The sequence below is a fragment of the Perognathus longimembris genome, chromosome 16 (assembly GCF_023159225.1).
Source record: "Perognathus longimembris pacificus isolate PPM17 chromosome 16, ASM2315922v1, whole genome shotgun sequence".
Classification (NCBI taxonomy): domain Eukaryota; kingdom Metazoa; phylum Chordata; class Mammalia; order Rodentia; family Heteromyidae; genus Perognathus; species Perognathus longimembris.
The window spans coordinates 34,520,802-34,548,401 of record NC_063176.1 but is presented as its reverse complement, the minus strand read 5'-3'; the positions used below and the strand labels follow the sequence as shown (position 1 = coordinate 34,548,401).

The window sequence follows — 27,600 nt, the reverse complement described above, 5'->3', positions numbered from 1 at the left end:
AACACTTCTTTTATTATCTAAGCAATAATAAAACAATAGACACTTTGGATGTTCATAAACTTAAAAGACGATATAAATAGTCTTATTCTTGGTAGTTAAAGTTTGCAATGTAAACGTTGAGGAAATTTTCTTTTTCTTTAACAAAAGAAATTAGACACATATTTCCCCTGGGGGGGGCATTATTACAATGGTTATAAATCACTCTGGATTAAGATCTTATAGAAAGTATGATCCCACAATTTGGAATATCAGCTAATTTGGAGGTTTGGTTATTTTCTATTCATAAAGATCATCCAACTAAATAGTGTAAAATGTTCTCCAAATAAGTCAAATAGACAGGGGTTTGAATGAGGAAATTACTTATGGCTGGTGTTCTAAGGATAAAGAACCCCATTGTGGCATGGAGAATGTAATTAATGGAGGTGAGTGCCAGCAAATCACTCCTTAAAATATTAATGCTATCAAAGAACAGCTGGATAATGAGAGAAACCTGACCCCTGGGGGAATAGCAAAGGTAGCTATAGCTGCTGTACAGTATTGTACAGTTGTGCTGTAATGAAATTATTCTAAATAATTAGGAGGTGTGGTTCTGGGAAAGTTATTAGCAGTGAGCATATCTTTGAATTCTACCATCTTATTATGATCATTGTATCTCACCATTTTTTTTTAAACTGCGGTTTTAAAAGACTTTCCCCCTTTATTGCTCAGGATGTATTCATAATCCAAACAATGTTTCTTTTTTTTTAAGCCAACGTGAGAGAGAGAGAGAGAGAGGGAGGGAGAGAGAGAGAGAGAGAGGGAGAGAGAGAGAGAAGAGAGTGCTGGGATTTGAACTCAAGATCTTGGCAGGTCTTTTTAGCTTTTTCACTCAAGACTGGGGCTCTACCATGCCACTTGAGCCACAGTTACAATTCTGGCTTTTACTTGTAGTTGGAGATAAAAGTTTTGTGGACTTTGCTGTCCCATCTTCTAACTGTGAGCCTCAGATCTCAGCCTCTGAAATAGCTATAGGATTACATGCATAAGCCCCCTACCCACTTACCCAAGTGCTTGGCTAACTTTTGTTTTTTAAAGTAACCTTTCAGACTGGTAAGAACATTTTGGTAAATAAAAACACAGTACCCAAGTAATTTCTGCAAAACAAACAAAATTAAAACTTACATATGCTGAAGTTCCTGAACTCAAGAAAACCATCCCATTATTTGTTTGCCCAATCTTACTTTAGTTTTAAATAGCTGATTAGCTTACTATTTTCCCAAGAAGTATATATATTTTAGGACTGCAATGACGTTAAAATTTACACAGTCCTTCTTCATGTGTCTGCCATGTTGGGTTATTTGTTTTTATAGTCATAAGCAAATGGCAATCTCAGTATTTAAGTTGAGGAGTCAGAAGTCATTCTTTACTTAGAATGTAATTTGGATTTTTAAAAAAGGAATCGTTTTATTGTGTGTTAAACAAAAGTTTTTTTCTTTTCTTTTCTTGAAGCAAATGTGACAATCAGGCAGCGGTGGGTGTAACGAATACTCTCCACTGTGCACTTGTGTTGCTGGGGCTCTGTCTGCTTTGTTTCTTTTGTGTCGCTCTACTTGCCAACATCTAAATCAATGACACGGGTATTCAGCGTGTTTGACAAATCGGCAGAGATACGAGGCGCGCGCACATACCGATACACGACGAGAGGAAGTGCAGGCTGCAGTAAAAATAAATTCTCAACTTTCGTCCAGGTTTCACATAACACCAGTTTCACAAGGCCCTTACCCCTCCAAAGCAGCAGTGCTCCCCCTCCCGAAAATAGCACACTGGGGACACATCACTGAAATGAATGTGTTTCGTTGCCCCCACAGAAGTTCAGATCTGCTCAATTGTCATTAATTTTGTTCTTTTATTTCCTTTGCCCGCGCGGAGGGGGTGAGCGGAGGAGTCTCACTCTTTGAGGTTTTTGCAAGCTGACTTTGAGTGGCGGAGGTGACCTACAATTCTTCACCCCATTTACGGATGGGAACGGTGGGGGGGGGGTGCGGCGACAGAGACTGAGCCCTTGTTTACACTTGTGGCAAAGTGAAAATGGGATGGGAAGTTCGGTGCGAATGTTGGCGATCCCCTTAAAAAAATCATGTTATCCAAACCCACTCCTCAGAGTCAGGGTGGGAGGAGTGAATCTCACTCGGTCTGTGCCACATAAAACGGACGACTCAACAAACCTCAGCCTCCGTGCCTGTTTTCTTAAATTAAAATAAAAATCCATAAAAGCAAAGCTGCGTGTCCACTCGCGAGCCAACGCGCGTGGACAGATGCAGGAATCGGAGGGTCCTCTCCTTCCCTCTGCAGAATTTTCAGGGCTCTTCCCGAAGTAGGGTGGAGGGCAGGGGTGGAGGTGATCGCTCAGGTGGGGAGCCACGTGGTGGGGGCGCGAGATGAAGCGGGGGGGGGGGGGCACCCGCACCCTGGCTGCGCTCCGCTGCGCCCTGGAGGGCGGACTCTTTCCTAACCCTCGCTGTCTCCTCCTCCCTCTTCCCTTTTAAAGCCAGCGGCGGGCGCAGAGCTGTCAGCCACCGGCGGTCTCAAGTCCTCGGCCGCTCCCGGGCTGTGTCTTTTGCTCCGATGACAGACAGGGGTGGGAGCTGAGTAGCGGGGGCCCCCACACGTGGGGAGCCAGTTCTTCCATTGGGTTCCACCTGGGACCTGGTGACAGCCCTAAGTGGTCGTTGCGCGGCCCTGGTGGCGGGGGACTCGGGGCTCCCCTGGCGCCTGGAGCGCAATGAGCCGGGCCGAGGGCGGCAGCGGCAGCCCCAGCAGCCCCTCCGCGGGCGCCTCCCGCGCGCCGTCTCCAGGTCGCCCCCGCGCACCATGCTGACCTCGGGTCTCCCCGGCCCCTCTTAACCCACGTGGGAGCCGCTTGCTCCGTGCCTTGGGATCCCGGGTGCCCACGATCCCGGGCTCAGCCCTTGGATCTCCAGCCGTGCGCCCCTCCCTGCCGCCCCGGGCGTCCTAGGGCGATGGGGGCGCTGCTGGCGCTCTGCTTCCTCGTGGGCTGGCTGCGCTGGGACCTCGCGGGCGCGCAGCAGCCCGGGGAGTACTGCCACGGCTGGGTGGACGTGCAGGGAAACTACCACGAGGGTTTCCAGTGCCCGGAGGACTTTGACACGCTGGATGCCACCATCTGCTGCGGCTCCTGTGCGCTCCGCTACTGCTGTGCCGCGGCCGACGCCAGGCTAGAGCAGGGCGGCTGCACCAACGATCGAGGCGAACTGGAGCACCCCGGCATCACAGCGCGTAAGTGCGGGATCCGAGGGGGAAGACCCTCGTGCCCCCGCGGGGGTCTATGCGCAGAGGGGACGCAGCTGGGTAGCGGAATCAGGGGAAGAGTGGGTGGTCGGTCGCATTTCAGGTGAGGGGGACTCCCTCACTCCTTTACGATCTGGCTCCCCACGCGGCACACGCGGTCTCCTGTAGGCAGCCTCAGGAAGGGTTTGCAAAGGATGGCCCGGCTGACGCCTGCCTGTTGGCTCTGGGGAGGACAGCTGAAGCTAAGAGCCACGGGACAGGGGCAGCTTTGGGTTCTTAAGGCTCCCCATGTCCCCATTGCACCCCATGGCGCTTCTTGCTAGAATCTGCCCGGAAAGTGCGGATGGAGGCGGAGGAGAGGGTGCACCTTTGCCAAGAGTTCACCTCTGGCAAAGATGAGCTTTGGGGCTAAGGAACTTCAGCCACTCTTATCTACTTTTCCTTTCGTCTCTTTGGTGGCTTTTCTAAGTGGTGGTCCCACTCTCCTGGCTTCCTTTCATTTCTCTGCAGTGAGTTGCCCTCTCCATCACACCCCATTGTCATGGATTTCAGAAGTACCCAGGTCTGGGAGGGGGGAGATTTAGAAACCAGGGTCGCAGGGGCTTCCTCACCCCCTATTCTCACGTCGGAAAATATGGGTCAAATTTCCGCTCACTTAAGAGCTGAATAAATCAGGACCCTAGCAGAGGAAATTTGCACCTTGGAAAAAAAGTTTTCCACCTGAATCCAAACACCAGGGAAACCTTTTAGCCTTCGAGGTGATGGTTTTATGGCCTGGAAATCGGAGATGCTGGAGAAGTTGCTGGCTCCTGGGTACCCCAGAGCGCAGCACAGGCCTTGTGGAGGACTGCAAAAGATTCAGGGAAAAGACTGGAGAAAGTGGGGCAATGGCTAATGGTGTCCCTGAACCCCCAAATCCAGAGGAAGTGCAGCCTGCCTTTTCTCATTGCACCATTAAATGCTCCTGGATTTAATTGGGGGGGGGGGTCTTGTCAAAGTTTCTTATCTGGAGTAATTTGGGAGGTAGTTTCTGGATTAAAAAAAAAGCTGCCCAGTGGAAAGTAGGGACTTCCAGGCCATCTTGGTCCTGGGAACCCCCCGCTTGTTTGTCTTGGGAAGCTGGTTCCTATCTGGTGGGTATACCACCTTCTCACCCCGGGATTCCCAAGGAAAGGGGCAGCTTGCTCACTCACTCAATTGCAAACAGGCATATTGCTCTCAGAGGAGTTACTGTGTTGCTTAGTTCTGTGTATGAATATCAGCACCCTGCTCGGAGTGCTGCTCGCCTTCACCTTTGCTGGTCTTTTCACTTCAGTTCTACTAGCATGGGAAAGAAGGTCGCTGAACACCTGGCCCTTAGGAGGCCAAGATGATTGATAGTTACCTGTCCCATCATGGCTGCTTCCTTGGGAAAGGAATCACTAAAACAAAACAAAACAAAACAAACAAAACAAAAAAGCTGATAGATTTCCACACCAGGAAAAGAGAGTTGTCTGTCCCACAGAGTCTCCATGAGAATTAAATTGGGTAAAGATAAAAATAAGTCAGGCACACTGTAAGGCCTTGAGCATGTAGGCTTTCCAAATATGACATCCAAGCTGGAGGTTGTATCCTCACATGGCTCTGGAGGGGGTGGAGGGATGGACCTGAACAACTGCTTATGATGACTCTTGGGTGGCAGATTTTATGTCTACCTTGGAGACAGATAAGGAACATGAACTCTCCTCTGGCTGAGAGATGCTGCTAGGAAAAGTCTGGGCCACCAACATCAAGAATTGCATCATTATCAAAACTCCAGCTTGACTTTGCCAGGCTTTGGGTGGGAATGCAGAGACAGAGGTGTGGCAGTTGGAGTGGCATCCCAAATGATTGCTGGAAAGAAACAACTACAGCTGACAAGTTGTGATGCAGTAGGAGATGTGGTAAATTAGGGCCCACTGTGGATTTCTTTATACAGCTCTTTCTAGAGCTCGTAAAATCCTGGGGGTCTCAATAGCCCAGTTCTCTGGTTAGATTGGAGATTCTAGGACAGGAGATGGATTGTCAACTTAAGAGATGGGTCAAAGTCCTAAGCGCCCTACTGTGATAAAACTACTAAAACTTGGATTTAAACCCAGGGTTATAGTGACCCCTGAAACTCACCCTGTTCCTCCAGCTCATGAACAGGAGGAAAGATTCTGTTCTATTCCGACTTCCAGATGTGCAATAAGATGGCTAATTGCTACCAGAGGCTACAGGATCAGTTTGCTTTCTCCCTGCTAGAAGTAGCATGAACATTCAATCATTACAGTTGCATTTTGGAGATTAGCAGTAATGAGCTTTGAAAAGTTGAGTTGACAAGAGTGGTAAAAAGAGCCTTCTACCTTTCACCCCTAAACTACCCAAGCGGAGTCTGGAAATTAGGAAACCCTGATCCAAGCATCTGCGATTGTCTGCTTTTGCCTTTTAGAGCCTGTCTACGTCCCCTTCCTGATCGTCGGCTCCATCTTCATTGCCTTCATCATCCTGGGCTCTTTAGTGGCTATTTATTGTTGCACCTGTTTGAGACCCAAGGAGCCTTCGCAGCAGCCAATCCGATTCTCACTCCGCAGCTATCAGACAGAGACCTTGCCCATGATCTTGACTTCCACGAGCCTCAGAGCACCGTCCAGACAGTCCAGCACAGCCACCAGCTCCAGCTCCACAGGTGGCTCCATCCGCAGATTCTCCTTTGCCAGGGCTGAGCCAGGCTGCCTGGTACCTTCCTCACCCCCACCATATACCACCAGCCACCCAATACACCTGACCCAGCCATCTGGTTTTCTGGTGTCACCCCAGTATTTTGCTTACCCCCTCCAACAGGAGCCCCCACTGCCTGGGAAAAGCTGTCCAGACTTCAGTTCCAGTTGACAGGCCATGGAAACCAATCTGTGAGACAGATGCTGTGGCCGCACTCAATTCTGAGGAAATTTCTGTGCAACAGTATGCTAGATGTCCTGTTCAGTTCTTAAGGTTCCTGGCTCCAACACAAAAAGTCTAGCTTTGCAAACATGATGCCCATTACATTGCAATTTATGCTATTTTTATTCAAAATATGTGGCAATTTGACTTTCTATTTGCAATTGGCTGTCAGAATTGTGGGGACAATTCAGTTTTACTGCCTAGAAAAGGCCTCCAAGTTCCTCTGTTTCCTGTGTTTATTGAGTTATAATACAAGTATATTCAAAAATATGGAAGCAAAATACCTAATAGTAATTGTAAAGGCTCACTTAAAAACTAACTATTAAATAAACTTTTGGGGACAGTGAGCCACCTATTTATAATTCTGAGAGTAGCCTAACCATGAGTAATATTAGTATGATAAGAACATCTACTTTCTAAACTAATAACTGAATTTTGTTTAAGAGTTTCCTCTTTTCAGAATACAATATTTCAGTAGCCACATCAGAACTTTAAAGTTTTAAGACATTCATTGTAACACAGATTCTATATAAAAATCATTTCCCCACACATCTGAGGGAATATTTATTGCAGATTTTTTGTCTTAAAACACTTGATTGTAAAATGAGTAATGTATAAATGTAAAGAATTGTAATTTAATGTATTTACCACGTTGACGGTACTAATTATTTAGTGGTCACACTGTAATTTTTAATGTTAATAACTGTGATGCTTAAAGTTCAGCTATTGGTAGAACCATCTAAGATTATGAATGGCAAGTACCACTGAATTCCATGTCTGATGGCCATGTATTTACACACATTTCCTGGTGGGTTAGAAAAAATAAAGTGCTCTATGTTTTCATGAACTCTCTTGTAGATTTAAAATCAGAATACTTGGTTTTATCCTCTTACTGGTAATTCTTTGCCATCCATTCAATAAAAATAAATGTCTTTACTTAACACACACTTCTTACTCTGAAATTAGAAGGGAATATTTTCTGCATCAGGGCTTGTGAAAGCAGCAAGGCGATAAATTTTTATAGCGATCGCAGACTGTGGCTTGCATACAACCCTTAAAAGTGTCATTTGGCCTGTAGATTTTAAACATCTGGACATTTCTTATAAGAATCAAGACTTCTGGCTTCTTGTAATATACAGAAGACAGCACTGGTCATGAGCCCTTCATGGCAGGGGGATAGAGGGCACCCACCATTTTCCAGCCTCCTGCCTGGTCTTCATCACCTGGCCTATCTCTTTTCAATTTTCTCACCTAGATCCACTAAGGTGGCTTGGAAACCCAGCTTACTGAACTATCTGTCATAGGTTACCCTCAGGAGTTTTACGATAAGGTAGAATTTGGGCCCCCAAAAGCTGATTGGTTTCATGTTTTATCTTCCATCGGGGGAAACCCTTAGAAAGTCATTACACTCTTTCCAGGAAGCCATAGAGGGGTACTGACTTCTAGAGGGCTTTCTCCCATAGCTAACATGGGGCTGCCTTCTAGGTAGCCCAGCTAACTCAAAATAATGAAAGAAACTGAGTGTAAAAGTATAAATGTTTGTGAGCCTGCTCTAGCACATACTCCTGTAATGTCTGGCTGATTTTATTGGTTTAGTCTTTATGCTGTTCCTTCTCTAATTTGAGGTTAACCTCTCTAGAGCTTTTCTATGAGACACACACACCTTTAAGTACCTGCATGTATTATTAACTCACTTAAACCTCTGAGCGACCCTCAATAGGGAGTTATTGTAATTTCTATTTTACAGATTTGGAAACAGAGGCACATAAGAGTGTTCTAACCTACCACAGGAGGCTCGCAGCTACTTATTACTGGAGTTGGTATGCAAACATCATACATCAGGGGAACGCTTGCTGCAGCCTTTCCAGTGCTAAGGTGACAGGCATTTGATAATACGTCAAGTTCAAAATCCACCGGAGATTTCCAAAGCAAGAGTGCTGGTCTTCAAGGTGGTGAATTCCTGTTGGAGGCCATGAACTTTCCTTATTTTGTAACATCCCTTTAATGGCTTAAAACAGAATTCATAGAAAAAGTAATGCAGGATACTCATAATTTTTAAAAGGCAATGTAATGCTCTGATGAACTAGGAGAAAGAAAAGGAAGGTTGCTTTAAACATAGTGTGACAGCTTGGGTGGACTTAATGAAAGACACAGATGCTAACCTGTTATGCAGAATCAGTCAGGTGATGACTCCAGTTCCAGACAGATGCAGGTTTATGAGATGGGAAACTCACACAGTTGCATTGTTGCTGTGAGTAGTAATTTTTCAAAGCTAAGTTTGTTTTTCATTTGATGTTCCCTGTCATTGTACACCTGGAAAATTCAGTGTCAACTAAGACAAGGCAAAAATTACTTTCTCAGTCAAGCAGGAAGCCCACTCCCCCCATTCCTAGGTAGGACACTGTAAAGTCTTGTTGGTGGAGAGCAGGTCTGCTGACAGAGGACTCCATTGCTTAGAAAGATTCTCACAATGAATGTGGGGTGCACACAGGCCTCTATCTCCCAGTCTTTCTAACAACAATTTCCTACCCAGTTCTATAGTGTTCTCCAGAGGGTAAAACTCCCCCTGCTGAGATTCATGCAGGTTGTCAGGTTTCTCTTATGGCTGTACCTTTATTTGCCATTCCTTAAGAGAAGAGCTAGTTGTCCGTTGGACAGACTAATGCTAATGACAGACTAATGATTTCAAGGAGAGCTCATGCCTGCAAATTTTCCTGCTTTAGTAGAATGTTCTCATCAATCAAGTTAACTGGTCATTTATTGCTTGAGATCAGGGAGCTATGTTGTACCTCATTGTAGCCTGGCATTTAATGACACCAAGTCAAATCATATCCCCACATACATGTGTGTCTTTTTTCTGGAAGCTAAGCTAATTTTCAGGTAACATATCCAGATTTCTAGACATTGTCTCAATCAATGAGCCTTAAGAGTCCTGTTCCTTATGTATGGATCAGGTATTTTGTGAGATGTTGAGAGCATCAAGATGAATGAAATGTGGTTCCCAATGGAGAAGCCACTGTCCACTATGGGCACAGGCATGACAACAAATCCTTGAGATGAGTTTTACAGGAACTTTATTAAAAGGCATGTTACCTTTCCTGTTCTCTGAGAGCTTTACAGTCAGGCAAGGGGAAATGAGGCCATAAACCAATACTTAGCATGTACTATGCACTATAGATAATCATGGTGATGACGCGTGCACAGTGGGATGCTGGATACCTGGCAATGTAGATAACAGGTGCTAAGTCAACTTGGTGGGGCTGATTTTGGGCCTGAGTTTTGAGAGATAAGTGGAGTTTGGGTGGAGCAGAGGAGAGAAAGAAGGGGCTTTGGGGGAAAGAAGACTTCTGACAGGAAGTACTGATGACTCTAATAAAAGAACCAGGAATGTTCTGGAATATTCCTCTGGCAATCCAGAAGAAGTAGGGAGGTAGAGAAACACACAGGGGCTGACTGGAGCTCTTTTTTTTTTTTTTTTTTTTTTTTTTGACAGTGCTGGGGCTTGGACTCAGGGCCTGAGCACTGTCCCTGGCTTCTTTGCTCAAGGCTATCGCTCTACCACTTGAGCTACAGCACCACTTCTGGCTTTATTTATTTATTTATATGTGTGGTGCTGAGAATTGAACCCAGGGCTTCATGCATGCAAGGCAAGCACTCTACCACTAGGCCACATTCCCAACCCCTGAGTGGAGCTCTTGAACACCAAAGTTGTCATACATATAAGAAATGCAAGGAATCTTGATGGATTTTATAGGGAACAGTCCCAGAATGATAGCTGCATTTCAGATTAGACAGCAAAGGTCCAATTGGGTCACTTGAAATTCCCAAGCACATGCTCACAACAAACTGCTAAGTACAGTAGAAACTTGTCTGATTGAAGATTTTATTGCTTTCACAAAGAATTTGAGTCTCAACACAATCAAAATATGTTTATTGTGAAGAATAGAATTTTGTTTTGGAAGGTACTTATTCCAGTCCCTGGATAACATTTATTAAGCATCATGAACTGTATCAGTCTTTTTTCAATCTATACTTAGAGGGTTACAACCTCTTTGGTAGACAAAGGAAACAAAGCAAAATGGTTAAACAACAAACCATAACAGTACAGCCCAAATAGAATTCAGTTATTGTTCAGGGGATCTGCTTTGCAGCTCTCTATTCTTTATGACATTAGGCCTAGAAAACCTAATGTTCTCTGGACATATAATCCAATGGACTCAGAAAATCTATGGGGGGAAATGGTTAAACGTTTAACATGATACATAACCTATAGATGCTAGGAGATTGCAGTAGATAAGTAGAGTTTGTGTGGTGTTAGGGAAACATGAAATGAACCATTAGGAGAAACAGTTGATGATAAATGTGTCTCCCTTAACATATGAGAGACACCAGAAGATGATTTAGTATGAATTTTGAGCCATAGTGTTGCAATTCATTTTTAGGCTCTGTCACTAAAAGAGGAATGACTTTGGGACACTTATAACAGTTTGTTTATTTTTCCCATTTGTAAAATAAAGGTTTTTACCAGGTAGATTTAAATCCACAGGGAATTTTTCTCTCTGTAATGAGATAACAAAAAAGAAAGGAATCTGATATATAACATTTGGTTGGGATCAGATGACTTTCACATAGTTTATTTAGCAATGTTCAGGAAAAATAAGAATTTGCATGCATGTAAATTCTTCATAAACTATAAAGGGAAAAAACTGTTAACATATTTTATCTGTACATGGTTACTTAAAAACTATGATTAAACATTCTTTATTAATGAAATTTTTCTGATAGAGGTTTTTTATTCAATTGCGGGTTTCATAGTTTGTACTTGAAAGTAAGCAAGACTGAATGTTACGAAGTACTTCATATTTTCCAACTATTTTTATTAGTCTACTTGTGCAATTATTCAGGTAAGGAAGACCTTTCTTCATTACTGTGAGGTGACTGGATACTGAAATGGAAGTTTGAGGTTACGGATTCCATAAGTGTACAAAAATAAACATTAAATGGGGGTAGTGTATTGAATTTATGGGGATGTATTTCAAGTGGGCTGTTTCCTTATAGTAGTAATAGAAGGTATGTTTTTTTTTTTTTTGCCAGTCCTGGGTCTTGGACTCAGGGCCTGAGCACTGTCCCTGGCTTCTTTGTGCTCAAGGCTAGCACTCTGCCACTTGAGCCACAGCGCCACTTCTGGCCGTTTCCTATATATGTGGTGCTGGGGAATTGAACCCAGGGCTTCATGTATACGAGACAAGCACTCTTGCCACTTGGCCATATTCCCAGCCTCAGAAGGTATCTTAATTAGTGTGTTCATATAAACACAGTGCTGGCTTTAAGAGGAGGGCACTGAGTGTGAAAATTATGGTGTGATTCAAAGTCAACTTCTCTATAATTGTCTTGTTGTGCTTAGTATGGAGACACAATTTGTTGTCCCTGAAAGAGTGGGAGACGCCAAAGGGATGCCAGACAGCTGAACACAAGTGGCCCCATAATAAAATCAGATGCTTCTCACATTGCTCCTTTAGTGCCTGCTTGTAAATGAATCTTCTAGCAATTTACCAAACCACAATTTCATTGATTTCACTTTAACAAAGTACTTTTTTTTGGGTGGCACCGGGTGGCGGGGGGCAGCAGTACCGGGTTTGAACTCAGGCATGCTACTAGTTTGAGCCACATTCTCAGCCTACTGTGCTTATAGATTTGGAGTAGTGTCTTACATTGATGCTCTGTCAAGCCTGCACCTAGACCTTCCTAGTAACACTTTCCATGTAGTTGACAGAGAATAAGACTACACCCAGCTTTTTATTGGTTGAGATAGGGATCTTCTTAACATTTTGTCCAGGTTGGTCTTGAAGTTTGATCTTCCCAAATTCTGCCTCCTGAGTAGGATTCCAAGTGCGAGCCACCCATTCAGTGTGGATACTGACTTTTGATAGAGTGATTCTTCTCATGTAGGGTGCTTGCCTCTACTTTTTGACTATGGGTTTGATTTTATTATTTTATGGTTAATCTTCAAATGTTGTTGGCCACAATGTAGCCATTTACTCATGACTTTAAATAGTGGACCCTAAGAAATTCATCCCATATGAAAGGATGAACACATAAACTAGCTGTGTATACTTGATCATGCTATGGGAAAAAAATCCTGGGAGGATTTTTCTGACCAAAGTGAAATATTGTAATTTTCTTTAAAAAGTTAATTATCAAAATGGCTCTTCTTACCAAACCCAAGTTAATACATTCCATTTCATGTTTCATTTAGGTGGATTAGAATGAAGGGATATTTTGTATATCATTGGAGTTGTAGGTTAAAAGGCTATTCAATGGAAACACCTTCCTACATGTAATTACTACAGATTTGAAATTTAAAAAAAAAATAAGGATAACCAACCTTCTTTCCTTCCTTCTATCCTTTCTTCCTTCCCTCCTTCCCTCCCTCCCTCCCTCCCTCCCTCCCTCCCTCCTCCTCCCTCCTTCCCTCCCTCCCTCCCTTCCTGTCTCTCTCTCTTTCTTGTAAGTACTGTGGATTGAGCTCAGGGACCTATGTTTGTGCTAGGCAGGTACTCTACCACTTGAGACACATCCATCCCTTGCTTTTTTGCTTTAGTTATTTTTCAGGTAGGAGCTCCCTGCTCCTCCCCCAAGGTCAGACTTGGATTGCAATTCCTTTACTTATGCAGACTATGTGGCTGGAGCCATAGTTATATGACATCATTCCTGGCTTGATTAAGACTAAGTTGGGACTGGGTTGTCACACTAACCTTTTACATAGACTGGCCTTTTACATAGACTGTAACAGCCTTGATATCTTGGAACTAAGCTGAGGTTCATTGGTGTTAGCCATCAAGCTTGGTCTTAAAGCAAGATAACTTTTAAAATTAGCAATGAAAACGTCAACCATTTCCTTTATGCAATGGTAAAGTTTATTTCATTTTTAATAACAATTAGAGAACAAAATGTTTAAAATTTGCAATTTAAAACATGCACATTCACAAAAGGCCAATGACATGTAACACTGCATAGAAATGAGTATTCCTTTAGTAACTGTTTATAAAACACAGTGCATGGAACATCAAGAGAAACAAACCTGAGAGAACTACGACAATCACAGACTTAACACTTGCCACTCATGCAGCTTTACAATTTCTACAGCAGCTTCAGCAGGAATGGTTTTTCATGGAGCTGAAAATTCAACTTTATCTTTAATCCAAACTGTAGTTTTCCACAGACACCTTCTAAGGCTGCCTTTTAATTTTTAACCTAATAAACTTGAAAATGTGAAGAATGAAGCTTGAGAAGGTTTAGTAACACAGCATTTACTACATTTATGGCTTCTATTCTAGAACCATGGGACACAAAATATTTTTAAGAAAAATCTGCTCACATCCTGGTAACTTACCTATGAAAAGTTGCTGTTAATTCAAAAGTAAGAAAATATGAAATTTAGCTTTTTTTCTACTTAAGGAAGATTTATTTGCTGAGAAGTTTCATGAACTTTACTAAGAAAAAGTTCTTAGAGACAAGTTAAACAAAGATTCAACTAAATTTTTCAAATTTTGTTAAAATAATCTACTTTTAAAACAAAGGTTGTGTGAAGGATGAATTAGTTTGCCCACTGAATGTTAAATTTCAGATAGGCTATGATAAAACTTTATACGACAAAAATAAACATCAAGATTTATAGCACTAGCCATGCACTGGCCTGAATCACTTTATATATTAATTCATGCAAACCATAAACCTATCAGAAACATAGCTGTTCTCATACAGAAAATAAATCAAGATGAAAAATAAAAAACATTTTATTTCCTTTCCTTCAAAATTTAGCTTACATTCCAGTTAAATAGCTGTTGAAGGTTAATTAAAATGCAGCAAAGTTTAAGTTTCACAAGTGACTTCACTTATTTTAATGTGGGAAAAATCAGTCTAAGGTGTCGTTAAGAGGCATTCTGGAAATGTCATCATTAAAAAGCACTTATTAGGCACTAAATTGCAGGGTGTTACGATAAGTAATTGACAAAAAGAATTCCATAGAACTGGTTATAATGCTGGGTATGGGCTGGGCATTTTCTTAATAAGTTTTGTAGATGATTACTTATAAAATTAAAAATTTCATGAAGCAAAGCTTAAGACCAGGAATTATCAAAGGGCAACTGCACAAAAAGAGACCAATGATTATGTAGCTCTGTAATATTTAAGGATACTGTGATAATAATTATAAAAGTATGAATATGCAATCTATTGTGTTCTGATTGGCATTCACTTTTTGGGGAGAATATTTTAATTGACAGCACATACAATGTAAAAGAAATTATTCCATAACTTTTCTACTGGATATGTAGAGTGGTGAACTGAAAAATTAAGATATAAAACTTAATGATCAGAATAAATGCTGATTAGTTTCTTTAATTCATTTCCCCACCTGGAAATGAAAAGGAATCACTGGTTCTATTTAATGACCATATCACTGATGTGTTGTAAATGTTTAACCTTACTTAGCAGAACACACATTCACCTGCCTCGATGAGGGAGTTTTCCAGTAAATTGGAAATATGGCCAATACTGTCTCAGAAACAACACATACTGGAGGTCGACCATGGAAATACACTTACCATTTTAAATTTACTCTGTTCCTGAGAAACACCAGATAGCATCTTTCTGTGTGCAAGACACCAATAGATTTTTATATGTGTATATAAAATATTTAGAAAGTCCATACAATACTATTATATCATATTTCCAACATTAAAGAAGCAACTCCCAGCTTTTCAATGCTAGAGAAATGATTTCTTTTTCTAGTCTAAGGAGTATTTTTCTGAATTGTAAACATTGTAAAAGCAGGAAAAGTCTTCGAGACTTATCTCCAATTAACTACCCCTGGCCCACCAAAAAGAAAAAAAAAGCCAGAAATGGAGTTGTGGCTCAAAGTGGTAGAGCTTTGATCACAAAAGCTCAGAGACAGTGCCCCATACTGAGTTCAAGCCTCAGGGCTGGAACAAAAAAAAAAAGTCACTCTGACTGGTTGGTTTTTTGAGTGCTGGTAAACATATACCATCCCCTCCCCATCTCCAGTTCGGGATGGTAAAAATCTTGGAACATTTTTCTCTCATTTCTATAAAAGTCACTGCAATTGCTGTGCTACATTTCAAGTTTTTCCAAGTGGTCACTCCCTGATCCCTACACCACATATCCACACCCAAGGAGCAAAGAGATTAACTCAATGTCGATAATTCAGAAATACAGCTCCATGGGATACAATGGTATAAACAATCACATTTCAGATTACGATTAACCACGAATAGTTTCATGTTGAACAGTATCATAAAAAGATTCATGTTTCAAGATGAAAATCTAACTTAACATTTTTATGTTCTAGCCAGAAATTTCAGTTCTATTTGATTTGTAACTTAAAATGTTGGGGAAGTGAGCCCCTGATGAATGGGGGTGACAGAGCAGTTCTTCTTTGAAATGATTGTGAGGCATTCCTCTGGAGGAATGCACTGTATTCTTTCTGAGGTCTGACTTCACCTACTACCCTTGGGAAGCCCAGGACAAGCTTGACTCTGGAGATCTATTTGATAAGATTATAGTCTATGACCATTAGGATTCCGAAGACAATCTTAGATTGCACATCTGCAGTTTTTCTAGATGTTCTGATTCATGATTCTCTTAATCTGCAGCCCTGATGGGAAGAGTCTGAGAAGTGAAGTATTGAACTCTCTCTTCCCTTTCAGTTAGAATTATGCATATGTGTGATAACCTCATTTCTAAAAAAATGTGGCATACTGGCAACTAGCTACAAATATAGAGAAGGGAAAAATATGTATTCTGATTTTAAATTGAGAAGAGAGAGAATAATGTGCAGTGATCAAACTCAGAGGACAATTTGGACTATCGTCTCTCTTCTCAATTCTCTATACTCTTAACTAGAAAGTAATTTATCGGTAATTAAAACTGGACCATGAGGCAAAGAAGGCATACACACAGTCATATTTCAGATCCTGATGTTATATATACTGATGAAGCATGAATAGTCTCATGTTGAAGATCTCTCATTTAACCTATTTTGCTGGTAAGTCCACTTAAAGGCAAACAGGCTTTTGAATAGAAGGCAAAAATGTCTGCTTCAATCTCTGAAGTGTATCTGAAAACTAGAATTCCTTATTTAACTCTTTAAATGAAAGTATTCTTTTAAAAATAGTGTAGAAAACTGGTTGTATTTTTTAAACAGCCCCTTCACCATTTCTTGTTGGTATCAAAATAGGCATTTTTCAGGAGATGTCATGGAAACAATTGAAAAGAACTAAACTGAAGGTACCTTTTTAAACATATGAATAAGCCCTATCCTGGTGAAAAGTGTTCTTTGATTATAAAGTTAAAAGACTTAGTAAAGTAGATATTTTTGAAAGGTGGGGTAAGGGGGAGGGTCCTACTTATTTGTCCCAATATGCAGAATGTAACTAATTATGAGGATTTCTGGAGAAGTGAGCTGTGAATTAACTTCCAGTGTGAAGTACATGGACAGTCACCATACACCAAGTGCACGACATTAGTCCAGGACCCAAATACCTTACAATAGCTGAGCCTATGTACATTACAAAAGCCCATGCATTTATCTGACATGTTATTCCAAACATTGAAACAGAAGCTTTAGGAAATCCCACATAAACATAGAAGCATAATTTTCTTAAAGAGGGAAAACTTGCAGACAAAATGACATCAATCAATCTATAGCAGAAGCTGATTTTTTAGAAAAATCTGACAGATAATGAGAGTTTATCAGAAATGACTGAGACACAAATACAGTTAAAAAAATCAGTGTTATAGTACTAAATCACATTAATACTGTGTCCTCAAACATGAACAAAGAAACAAGACAAATAATAAAGAAGCACTCATAAGGCTTGAAAGGTGCCACATCACAAATTTTAGTAGCAAATGCCTGGAAAGAATTCATTTTTGCAAATCACTCTCACATTTGAAAAGTCAGGCATGCAGATCTTATAGAAGAACTGGAGTCAACCTTCTCTGAAGTTTCTGGGCAAATGACTACTGAATGAGAAATACACTTACTGAACTTCTTTGGCAAACACATAACAAGACAATTTTTGACACAAACATGTATTAATGCCTTGTTTAGAAATGTTCAGTAAAGTGAGTCAGTTCCTTAAGAAAGCTGGTTTGTTTCAGCACGCCCTGAAAGCGAAGTCTGGATATCAAGAATCCCTTTAACTTAACACCATTTTAGGATTTTTTAAAAGGGTGGTTGCCTTGTAGTATCGCCAAGAAATTCAGTTACAGCTCCAGAGCCATGGCTTAAGAACACTGACCCATCCTCAGCAGGAGAAAACATTCAGGCAGAGAACCAAGGTCATTTTCCATTTCTGTTCACACACTTTAGCCAACACTTTAAAGAAATCTGAGAGAGATGGTGTTATAGTAGTCACACAGTGCTTATGTCTATGATGTACACGAATCTGAAGGTCCATCAATGAGATGAGCTCAGATCCACTGTTGCTCGCCGGAGACCAGAGTAGAACTGGTCAGCAGATTGAGGTGATGACCTTAGATTGTGGGAGCTCTCCTTAGAGACCCAGTAGTGTCTGCCTTTCAGCCCTTCCCCCATCACCACTCATCAGGCCTCTGTTTCGTGGTATCATAGGCTCTAATCACCTCAGACTGTGAAACAATTCCATTTTCATCTTGGGAAAAAGCATATCCATCTGTAAGCAAAGGACAAAACAGAAATCAGCATTGGGAATCGGCTGGAAATCACTGTTATTTGTATTCATTGTCTAACTTGGGGAAGTAATGCATCCTGTCACCTTCAAAAGTAGGAGACACTGATTTTTTTTTTTTTTAAACATCTGGAAAAGACACGAACTCAGCAGCAAAATGGAGAGTGGGAAGACATGATTTGTTATAGTCTATGAGGTCTGCTCTCCCAACAGAATAACCAGGTACTCTCAAATCCCACTCAATCTTCTGCTCTGTATCTCAAGTTCACTGTCCTAAGTTTTGCTTCCTCAGTGCTGGAGGATATCAGGGAATCGAGTCAAGTGCATGTCTGTAGTTTTTGATAGGTCAGGTGGATGAGAGAGCTGGAACAATGGTGTACGGGTGAGTAGATGAATAGGTTAGTCTGACGGAACCATTCTATCACGATCCAAACACTGTGCTCCATAAATATTGGCAATTATTTGTCAATTAAAAAATCATAGCTGCTAATGGTGAAAAACTGGTGACATTCACCTTGGCTTCTGGCATCAATAAATAAACTCACTGATGTCCTGTGTGATTGGAGGGGAGAGGGAAATAAAGAATGATCCTCTAAGGGGATCTTTTGAAAGGGCCTCTTGAAGTATAATTAACAAAAGCATTAAACATAAATATATAAAAATATAAATAAATTACATGTAGAAACAACAAGAAACGAAAGATATATTACGAACACAAACAGATTTGATACAGGGCTTTATATATTATATTCTCTTTCAGATCCTGGAAATGTTAAGAGGGCAAGATATCTAATCATTTCTTACAACTCTAAATAGTCATAAATATTTTTGAAGGGAACACTGTATGTTTCCTTGTGCTGTATGAAAGTTGAAAAGGTTCTTGCAAAGTTATTTGAGTAGAAAAGGTCATGATGCAGAGGCAGCTTTAAGAGCGAAGATTTATCTCTCTGGTTCTTTTTAAAATTTAAGGAAGCAAGGAATGTGGAAATATTATTGGCTTTCTTTAAATGAAAAAGCAAGATTTAAAATGCTCTATGAAAAGTGAAATGGTTATGGGTCATGGATTCTCTAACCGTGTATTTGTTGGTTAGATAATACAATGTAGATATTTACTACTTGCTTTTGAAGTTCATTTTAAAATAGCCAAGTAGCCGTCAAGTCAAATTACTGCTGTGATAAAGGCCATGATCCAGTCACGGCAGTGGAATTGTTTAAAAGAAGCTCAAGTACTCACGGAGCAGGTTTTGTTGCAAGGATTCAGAGCGGTACAAGTTCACATGGTTCTTCTTAAAGACGTTCTTGAGCAGCTGTGCCCTCTCGGTGAGGCTGCGGAACAGGTGCAGCAGTGTGAAATGCATGGTCAACTCAGTGTGGCCTGCTTAGGTGCCCTCAGGAGCCCCAAGGAGAATGACACTTAAACAAAAGCCTGCCTGCCCGCTCTGCAGCCTCAGCATTCTTTGCACTCCATTTTCTCAGATGGCAAATGGGATCTCAAGTCCTTAAGACACTTTTGGGCCATTTCCCCTACAACTATCTAAGGAAGAGCTCTGTCTCCAGGAATAATCCAGAAAAAGTAAGATTTCCTCAATCCCTCCTCCTCCCCATGATCTCTATATAGTTAAATGGAAATAGAACCTATACGAAACAATTAATTATTAACTAATTAAAAATGTAAAACTACCTCATAGTATTATCAGCGCCTATGAACTTGGTTAACTATGTGTGTGCTCTGTGTGTGTGAGTGTGTGTGTGTGTGTGTGTAATTACCTTGGCATTTTCAGAGTTAAAATATAGCTATAACCACATCTTTTACACATTTGGCACATATTTTGGTGTAGCTTATTTATTAGTTACATGAAAGAAATCCTGGAGGTTCTAGAAAGAGCACATTAAAAAAACTTATGAAGGCATTGCATTGACACCCTAAGTGGTTTAAAGCATGTCTTCATTTCATTTTAAAATAGAGTGTTTTCTGAAAATAAGCACAACAGGTAAAAGAAGCCAGGAAGAATAGTGATTTTGTTCCCACAATGTTTTTAGGATGATCTTCATAGAGACAAATCCACATAATTAAATATGCAAGTTCTAAAAATACGTGGTGAGAGATCTTCATTCCGCCATCCTTGGCAGGCATAGATTGGTTCAATAGATGAATCTGAGCAATTCTGAAACACACTTATAAACATCTTTAATCTTCTGAGTCGTACCATTTTTGTCTGGCTGGTTTATTAAACTTCAATTTGATTCCAAAGAATGTAATAAGCATAAGGAACAAAACAAGTAATCCACATGCTTTGTAGCAAATGTTTATATGATTTTCTTTTAATAACCCAAACGGACTCAGTTGAATTTCTTTCTCAACTATAAAAGCTTTAGTAAAGTTGCTATAAATGATGCTCCCTCTACATCTTGCCAACATTTTTGCGAAGATTATTCTTGAAAGGAATAATATTTATTATATACAAAAAGGACCCCCCCCCAAAGGAAGCCATCATGTAAATGAACCACACATTGAGGCAAAAACCAAAGGAAAAATATTTAGAAATGCTGACATTTGCACTAATCTTCCACACATATTTCTTGTAAGTCTAGGGATGTTAACTAGTACTTGCTAGATGTATTTAATTGTCACTGGGAATTAGCTGCAGTGAAACAAGAAATCCAATTAATCTAAAACTCCAGTGGTTGAGGAATTAGATGTAAAACGGTGTGGGGACACTGGCATAAACAGATATAAAGATGAAAAAGGACCATTTTCACCAAGTCACTTTTCTCACCCTCCTCTTTAAATGATCTAACATGACAGACCCGGGACCCCCCCAAGGAACACTAAAATGTGTAACTGCTTTGAGGAAGTCAGGCAGTTTCAGCAGCAGGTGGTCTGATTTTCTTAGCAGAGCAGAGAACAGGGTGCCTGGAAGTCTCTGGTGTTTAAAGGCTGAGTAAAGGCTGGAGAATGGCAATGCATCATTATGCCAGCTTTCTCTTCCCAAATACATTTTCCAGGTTTCAGGTTAGCCTTCCTAAAGAAATACTTTATTATTCTAACACTCAAGTGTGAGAAGGCAGAGGAGAAGTATATCTTTCATATTATGGCAACTGAAATGCATAAAAGGATGTATTTTTTTTTTTTAATTTCACAGCAGTAGAAGTCTCTTTCTTGGGAAAACGGTACATTCCAGGGGAAAGCTATGGGCTTTGGAGTTCTACTTTCGTTCAGTGATGAGTATGCTACTTATTATTGGCCACTGTAGGCAAATCTTTTCTCTGTCATCTTCTATATAAGAGGGAGACAATAGGTTACTCTTGGGCTGACTGTGAGGCTTTAGTGACTTGTCAGCTTAGTGATTGACAATTAGGAAGTACTCAACAAATGCTGGGCACTCCCACTCAGTGCCCCGGATCCCAGGGAATCTATTATAAAAAGCAACTAGCACAGATCACCACAAAAGGTACTTTGTAAGGATCATTTCTGAGGCCTTGCTTTTCAACTGTAGCTCAGTGCTGCCATGAGCATAGCTTTTCCAACAGTCTCATTTCACCTCTTTACCAAGAAAAAGACTAGTTTTTGTTTTCTCTTAGTGGCTTTGAGTTTCTTGCTTTAGAAGCAAGTCCTTGTGGGGAATATTCTTTTCCAGAACAAAGAAGCGATGGGGAGCTGTGTTTTGTATTTTCTATCCTTTAGGAAATGACCAACCATTTCAAAGATTATACAATTCTTTGTCATCCATGTTTATGGGGAGAGATGTGACTATTAGTATATAAAATATACTGATAACATTAACCTTAGTACATGTATTAAATGCAGTATGAAGGGGACAAAAGGAAAAAAACTAAGGTACCTTCTCACTCCAACCACATCTATCCACAATTCCCTGCCAATAGTTTTGCTTGTTCTCACATAGTCTTTCATTTACATACCATGTAATGCACATTCCAAGTTTGTTTAATGCAATTACACAGAAACTACCACTTAAGTATTGCTCTTTTATTTCCAAACCCATGGAAATGTTGCAACTTAGGTATTTGGTGGAGGTGAGTTGAAAGATATAATCTTTAAGTGTAATGTTTCATTTAGAAATATGAAGAAAAAGTTAATAAAATCCAATGGGTAGTCACAGAATGTGCTGCATGTATAGTCTTAAGGTAATTCAAGTGATCTTTGAAAGCAGCAGGCTTGAATTTGTTTATATATTGGCCTGGCAAGCTACTCTGGATGACTCATTAAAGCGGATCTCTTGAAATTAAGTCAGCCTTCATTTCTGGATGGTTCACTGCTTAGCATGGAGAGCTTTCCTTTGTTCCATAGCAGGGGTGATGGGAAAATGAATAGTGACCACACCAAGCCAAATTCTGCACTGGAAGAGATAACATTTCACAGTTTGGGGCCTTTTCCTTCCAAATGATGGGAAGGACTATCATCAAAATGATGAGAGTAGTCTGAGGAAAACACTTGATGTTTCACTCTGAGTTCAACAATCATCCAAGTAGACTGGATAGAAAAATCCAGAAAGAAAGTAAAGAAATACAATTTCTGTTAGTTCTGAGGCAATGTTCAAATTGCTTTTCATGACTCTAAAGAATACAGAGAGAGAGAGGGGGAGGGAGGGAGAGAGGGAGGGAGGGAGACACACACACACACACAATACAACACCATTACAACCCACCATATCCGGTTATCTCATACCCCTATATTCCTCTCTCTCTTCTTTTATGCTGAGACTATGTATCCAATAACAGTTACAGACACAGAAAGTAGTGAGGAGGGACCTGAAGAGCTTCCCTCCAATAATGTGCTGGCTAATGTTAATAATAAGAAACAAAAATTTTGAGTCTCAATATCATAGTTGTCTGTCTGTCTATTATAAGATACTCTATTATCACACACACTCCAATGATACCCCAAAACAGTAGTCCTGTCTCCAATGCATTCAAGGGGTTCATCATCTCTTTCTAGTTTTGAATTCCTGTTTTGTGCTTGTTTTATAAATGGTAAGATGTTATATGCAAATGACAGTTGTAATATCTGTGTGAGGTCTGAAGCCCACATTAAAAATATTCTTATGTCTCCTAGAAAATCTTTGCACTGTAGAGAATACTATTAAAGGTCTCTCTCTCTCTCTCTCTCTCTCTCTCTGTGTGTGTGTGTGTGTGTGTGTGTGTGTGTGTGTATGTGACAAATGGTTAAGGTTTTCCCAGAAAATGTTTGCCTCAAACATAGAGAGAACAAAACCTGGAAAGCAGAATTTTGGGAGCTGTCGGCCTTGTGGATGTTTCTGCTCACTGGTGCTAAAGCCTGTCCCCATTATGGTCACACAAAAGTACAAAACTTCATAATGGAGGAGTAATTTGTTTCCACCATAAACAAGAAGCTAAGTTCATAAATCCATCAGGAATAAGATCTGTATTTTATACATAACTCAAGTTAACACTAGTGTTTAGGGAAGAGTTAAAAATGGTGTTCAACTTACAGATTCCTTAACAGTGACATTGTTCTACAACAATGTAGGCAATTTTTGCTTTATGTATGGCCTAATTTAATAAATAAAATTTACACAATTCCATTTTCATGTATCAGATTTTGATTTTACTCCCTACATGCCAATCATTGATTTGTCTGTCATCACTCAATCATCCTTTCACTCACCCAATTATTCTTTAGCTTATTCTCTTCATCACTCATTCATCCACTTAACCAATGTTGATCCAGAGCTGCTATGTTTCCAGAGCTGAGCTATGCATTTGGTTGCAACTTTAAGCCCTTTCTTTCAAGGAGCTCAACCCAAAAGGAGAAACAAATGCACACAGGGTAAGTAAATGTTGCATTATATGGCATCCAATAAACTGAATAGCACAAGATTTAAAAAGGACAGACAGTATGCTGGAAAATAATTAATCTTATCTGTGAAAAGTTGACAAAATTACATTTGAACTGGATTTTGAAAGCCAGGAATGAGAGGATCCAAACTGTAAGAAGGATATTGATGCTAAGAATGAAAGGCATGGTGTTTTGGAACTCAAAGATACAAGAGAGAACTAGACTATACAGAAATCTCAATATCTCTCCCTCCTAAAAAAGTAGATAACACTCATTAACTTTTTTCTCTTTTTTCCCAAGATTCTTAAAATAATTCAGGCAGTCAGATCAGCCTGATAATTCCTTAAGTGCCTTAGAATGTAATTAGTTTAATATGATGACTTAACCGTCATTGCTGTTAATATCTTTCTCCTTTCCCAGATCCTTCCCCTTCATCTTTCTTCCAGCCACCCTCCTGCAGGAACACTATGTTTAGGCTGATTTGCAACCTTCTGGTCACCAGTAGGCAGCAGCCACAACATGAAGTCTGTACTGGATCCAGGGTTCCTGTCTGTGCTATTCAGCTAGCTCATTCCTGAATTCTGGAGAAAAGCTGCATAGCTATTTTAGACAAGGAGCTAGGCATTAGGAAGGAAATCTATCTGATTTATTTTCTAGAGAGAAATTGGTGGGCATTTTTGGTAGAATCTTTTTCTTTCCTTTATAGGTTCACACGGGCTGGGGATATGGCCTAGTGGCAAGAGTGCCTGCCTCGTATACATGAGGCCCTGGGTTCGATTCCCCAGCACCACATATACAGAAAACGGCCAGAAGTGGCGCTGTGGCTCAAGTGGCAGAGTGCTAGCCTTGAGCAAAAAGAAGCCAGGGACAGTGCTCAGGCCCTGAGTCCAAGCACCAGGACTGGCCAAAAAAAAAAAAAAAAAAAAAAAATCCTTTATAGGTTCACAGATTTATTTAGTGGAAGGGGCTATGTACATCATCCTCCCACTGAATCTTTAGAACCTGGTTGCCAACATTTCAACCTGATTACTATGCTCTGTACACACCCAGCGGACTAAACATCATGGCAAGGGACTCCAAGTAAGTTTTTTTTTTTTTTTTTGCCAGTCCTGGGCTTGGACTCAAGGCCTGAGCACTGTCCCTGGCTTCCTTTTTGCTCAAGGCTAGCACTCTGCCACTTGAGCCACAGCGCCACTTCTGGCCATTTTCTTTATATGTGGTGCTGGGGAATTGAACCCAGGGCCTCATGTATACGAGGCAAGCACTCTTGCCACTAGGCCATATCCCCAGCCCTCCAAGTAAGTTTTAATAGTATACTAACAAGGATGAGAAATTTACCTTGAATGGTTAGGAACAGTATTATCAGTCGCTTTTCCCAAATGGTTTGGACTACATGGCTTCAGTCACAGTTTTGTGAGCTAGAACTCTTATCAAACCCTTGTTACTGCTACACACACACACACACACACACACACACACACACACAGAGAGAGAGAGAGAGAGAGAGAGAGAGAGAGAGAGAGAGAGAGAGAGAGAGAGAGAGAGCACAAACAGTAATAGAAGAACTGCTGGTGCCAGACCATAAAGAACAGGTACTTCTGCCAGGTGGGCCCTGTGATGTAGATTTTCAGTTGAAGGGGAGGGTAGAGGGAAGAGAGCACTTGGGCCCTGGGGAGTCAGACTTAAGACTTCTCTACCCATAGGGTCAGTGATGTAGTTGTCAGGTTCTGGGGGGCTGCTCTTGATGTTATCCCACCTTCTTTTTTTTTTTGGCCAGTCCTGGGCCTTGGACTCAGGGCCCGAGCACTGTCCCTGGCTTCTTCCCGCTCAAGGCTAGCACTCTGCCACTTGAGCCACAGCGCCGCTTCTGGCCGTTTTCTGTATATGTGGTGCTGGGGAATCAAACCTAGGGCCTCGTGTATCCGAGGCAGGCACTCTTGCCACTAGGCTATATCCCCAGCCCTTATCCCACCTTCTTGAAAAGTCAGCACAGAGAGGCAAGATTCATGTTTCAGAGCGAGATTCAAGTGTTTAGCTACAACAGTTAGCAGGGCTCAAGGCTGTGCTCACTCACTGGCTTTAGGAACTTAAGTCATCTCTCTAAACTGGGTTTCCTAATTTGGAAAAAAAAATAATGGGGATGATCCACCAACACGGGCTAATTTCACTGATTAATGAGACAGGCTAAGCAGACTGCAGGCAAAAGGAGCTGGCAAGTAGTGAGTGCTCACTAACAGCCAGGCTTCTTTGGCCTAAGTGGAGCACGAGAGCTAGAGGTCCAGGTCTCAGTGTGATGCCTCTTACACTGGGTGACCGGGAATGGTGATGAAGATGCCATATGCCAGGATAAAACATTTCTATGGCTTACACAGCACCTTCGCTCAGCTCAGAAGGATGAGAGGAAAACATAAAGGCACATTACTTGGAATCTCTGTATAACTGTATTTTATTATAGATTGCTTGAAACTAATTTTCATTTTCAATATTTCTTTCTGAATTGAGCTGATTCAATTGGCCTTCTCACCTTGCTCTTTTAAGGGGAAGATAGTGGTGAGGAAGAGAATGTGGAAGGTATGTATACCTTACACATCCAAGTCAGGTTCTAATACCATAATGAGCCATGAGGATAATTACAGTACCATTTGTCCTATGCCAAATTATGAATCTGCGTGCAAATATGGTGGCACATTGTCAAACTGAAAGCTCTTTTTCCCTTTGTATCTTAATGATACAATATTTGTAACTATCATTTCTTTAATGTTCATTAAGCAGTTAGTTCAGGCTTTGCATAGTATTTTATCCCAGTCTCAGAATCATTTTAGGTTGGTTTGATTACTCCCATTTTATTGATGAGAATACTCTGATGAAGGTTTCTGTGAGCAACACCACCAGCTCCATGTTAAACAAGAAATACAAGTTTTTCTTGCTTGCTTACATCCACTAGAAACAGATAAATGTTAAAAGCACATACTATCTTGCCCACTAAGAGCACATGTCTATCTTACCTTTTCCCAAGTACCACTGCTCCAGGGTCTTCAGATTTTGCTTCAAGCTCCTGGACTTCATCTACTAATGTTTTAAAAGCTGTCCTCTTGATGCTGGGGGGCAGAGGAAAGAAAGCATTTGCATGGAAATATTCCTGTGAAGACTTTAAAAAACAAGACATCTTTTTTGTTTAAAAAAATTATAGATGTCTGGGGGGCATGAGGGACAAGGCAACAAACAGTACAAGAAATGTATCCAATGCCCAACGTATGATACTGTATCCTCTCTGTACGTCAGTTTGATAATAAAAATTTGAGAAAAAAAATTATAGATGTCTGGTTTATTGACAAGTATATAGTGTCGATAAGTAAACAGAGTCCAAAGTGATTTTCAAACTCAATTTTAAAGAAGTATAATTTTTGGAAAAATACTCAAACAATTAGAATAATAGTATTTCATCTCAAAGTTATTTATTACAAGTATCATGCAATTAACTTCAATGATGTCTTCTTTGTGGAACGAGATAGCATTTTGAAAGTTAAAGCTCTTGAGGAAAATTTGTGACTTTTTGTTCGTTCATTTCTATATTTTGTATGTTTAAAACCAGGAAAAGCAGAGACTTTCTTTTCACAGATACTAAAAATGCATTTTGAAACAGAAGGTTTTTTCCTTGTACGGAGTTAGGAACTGGTTTGTGAAATGTGCTCATTTTCTCCAATGGGACCAATGGAACCTCTTTCTGATGATAACAGAGCCCATCTGCTTTACTTCTCACTTGATCTTTCAGATGTATTTTCTAGATTCAGAATCATGCATTTTTCCTTTATTTAAAATTAA

At 40.7% G+C, this 27,600-nt stretch overlaps 2 protein-coding genes across 5 annotated transcripts in view; one reads left to right on the top strand and one right to left on the bottom strand.

The window, feature by feature from the left end:
* Positions 1 to 2,580: 2,580 nt before the first annotated feature.
* Shisa3 (shisa family member 3) lies at positions 2,581 to 7,075 on the top strand. The gene is made up of 2 exons (XM_048364224.1): positions 2,581 to 3,276; positions 5,738 to 7,075. Exons 1-2 carry the CDS (start codon positions 3,000 to 3,002, stop codon positions 6,175 to 6,177), a joined length of 717 nt encoding a protein of 238 aa, XP_048220181.1. The 5' UTR covers positions 2,581 to 2,999; the 3' UTR covers positions 6,178 to 7,075.
* A 7,839-nt stretch (positions 7,076 to 14,914) lies between these two features.
* The window catches only part of Atp8a1 (ATPase phospholipid transporting 8A1), a 219,798-nt gene continuing 207,112 nt past the window's right edge, over positions 14,915 to 27,600 (bottom strand). For all 4 annotated transcript variants that reach the window (XM_048364487.1, XM_048364486.1, XM_048364485.1 and 1 more), the window contains 3 exons: positions 26,784 to 26,876; positions 19,195 to 19,286; positions 14,915 to 17,945 (listed from right to left, as the gene is read on the bottom strand). In XM_048364487.1, the coding sequence (XP_048220444.1) occupies positions 17,848 to 17,945; positions 19,195 to 19,286; positions 26,784 to 26,876 (283 nt within the window). In that variant the 3' untranslated portion in view covers positions 14,915 to 17,847. The remainder of the gene's footprint in view (positions 17,946 to 19,194; positions 19,287 to 26,783; positions 26,877 to 27,600) is intronic.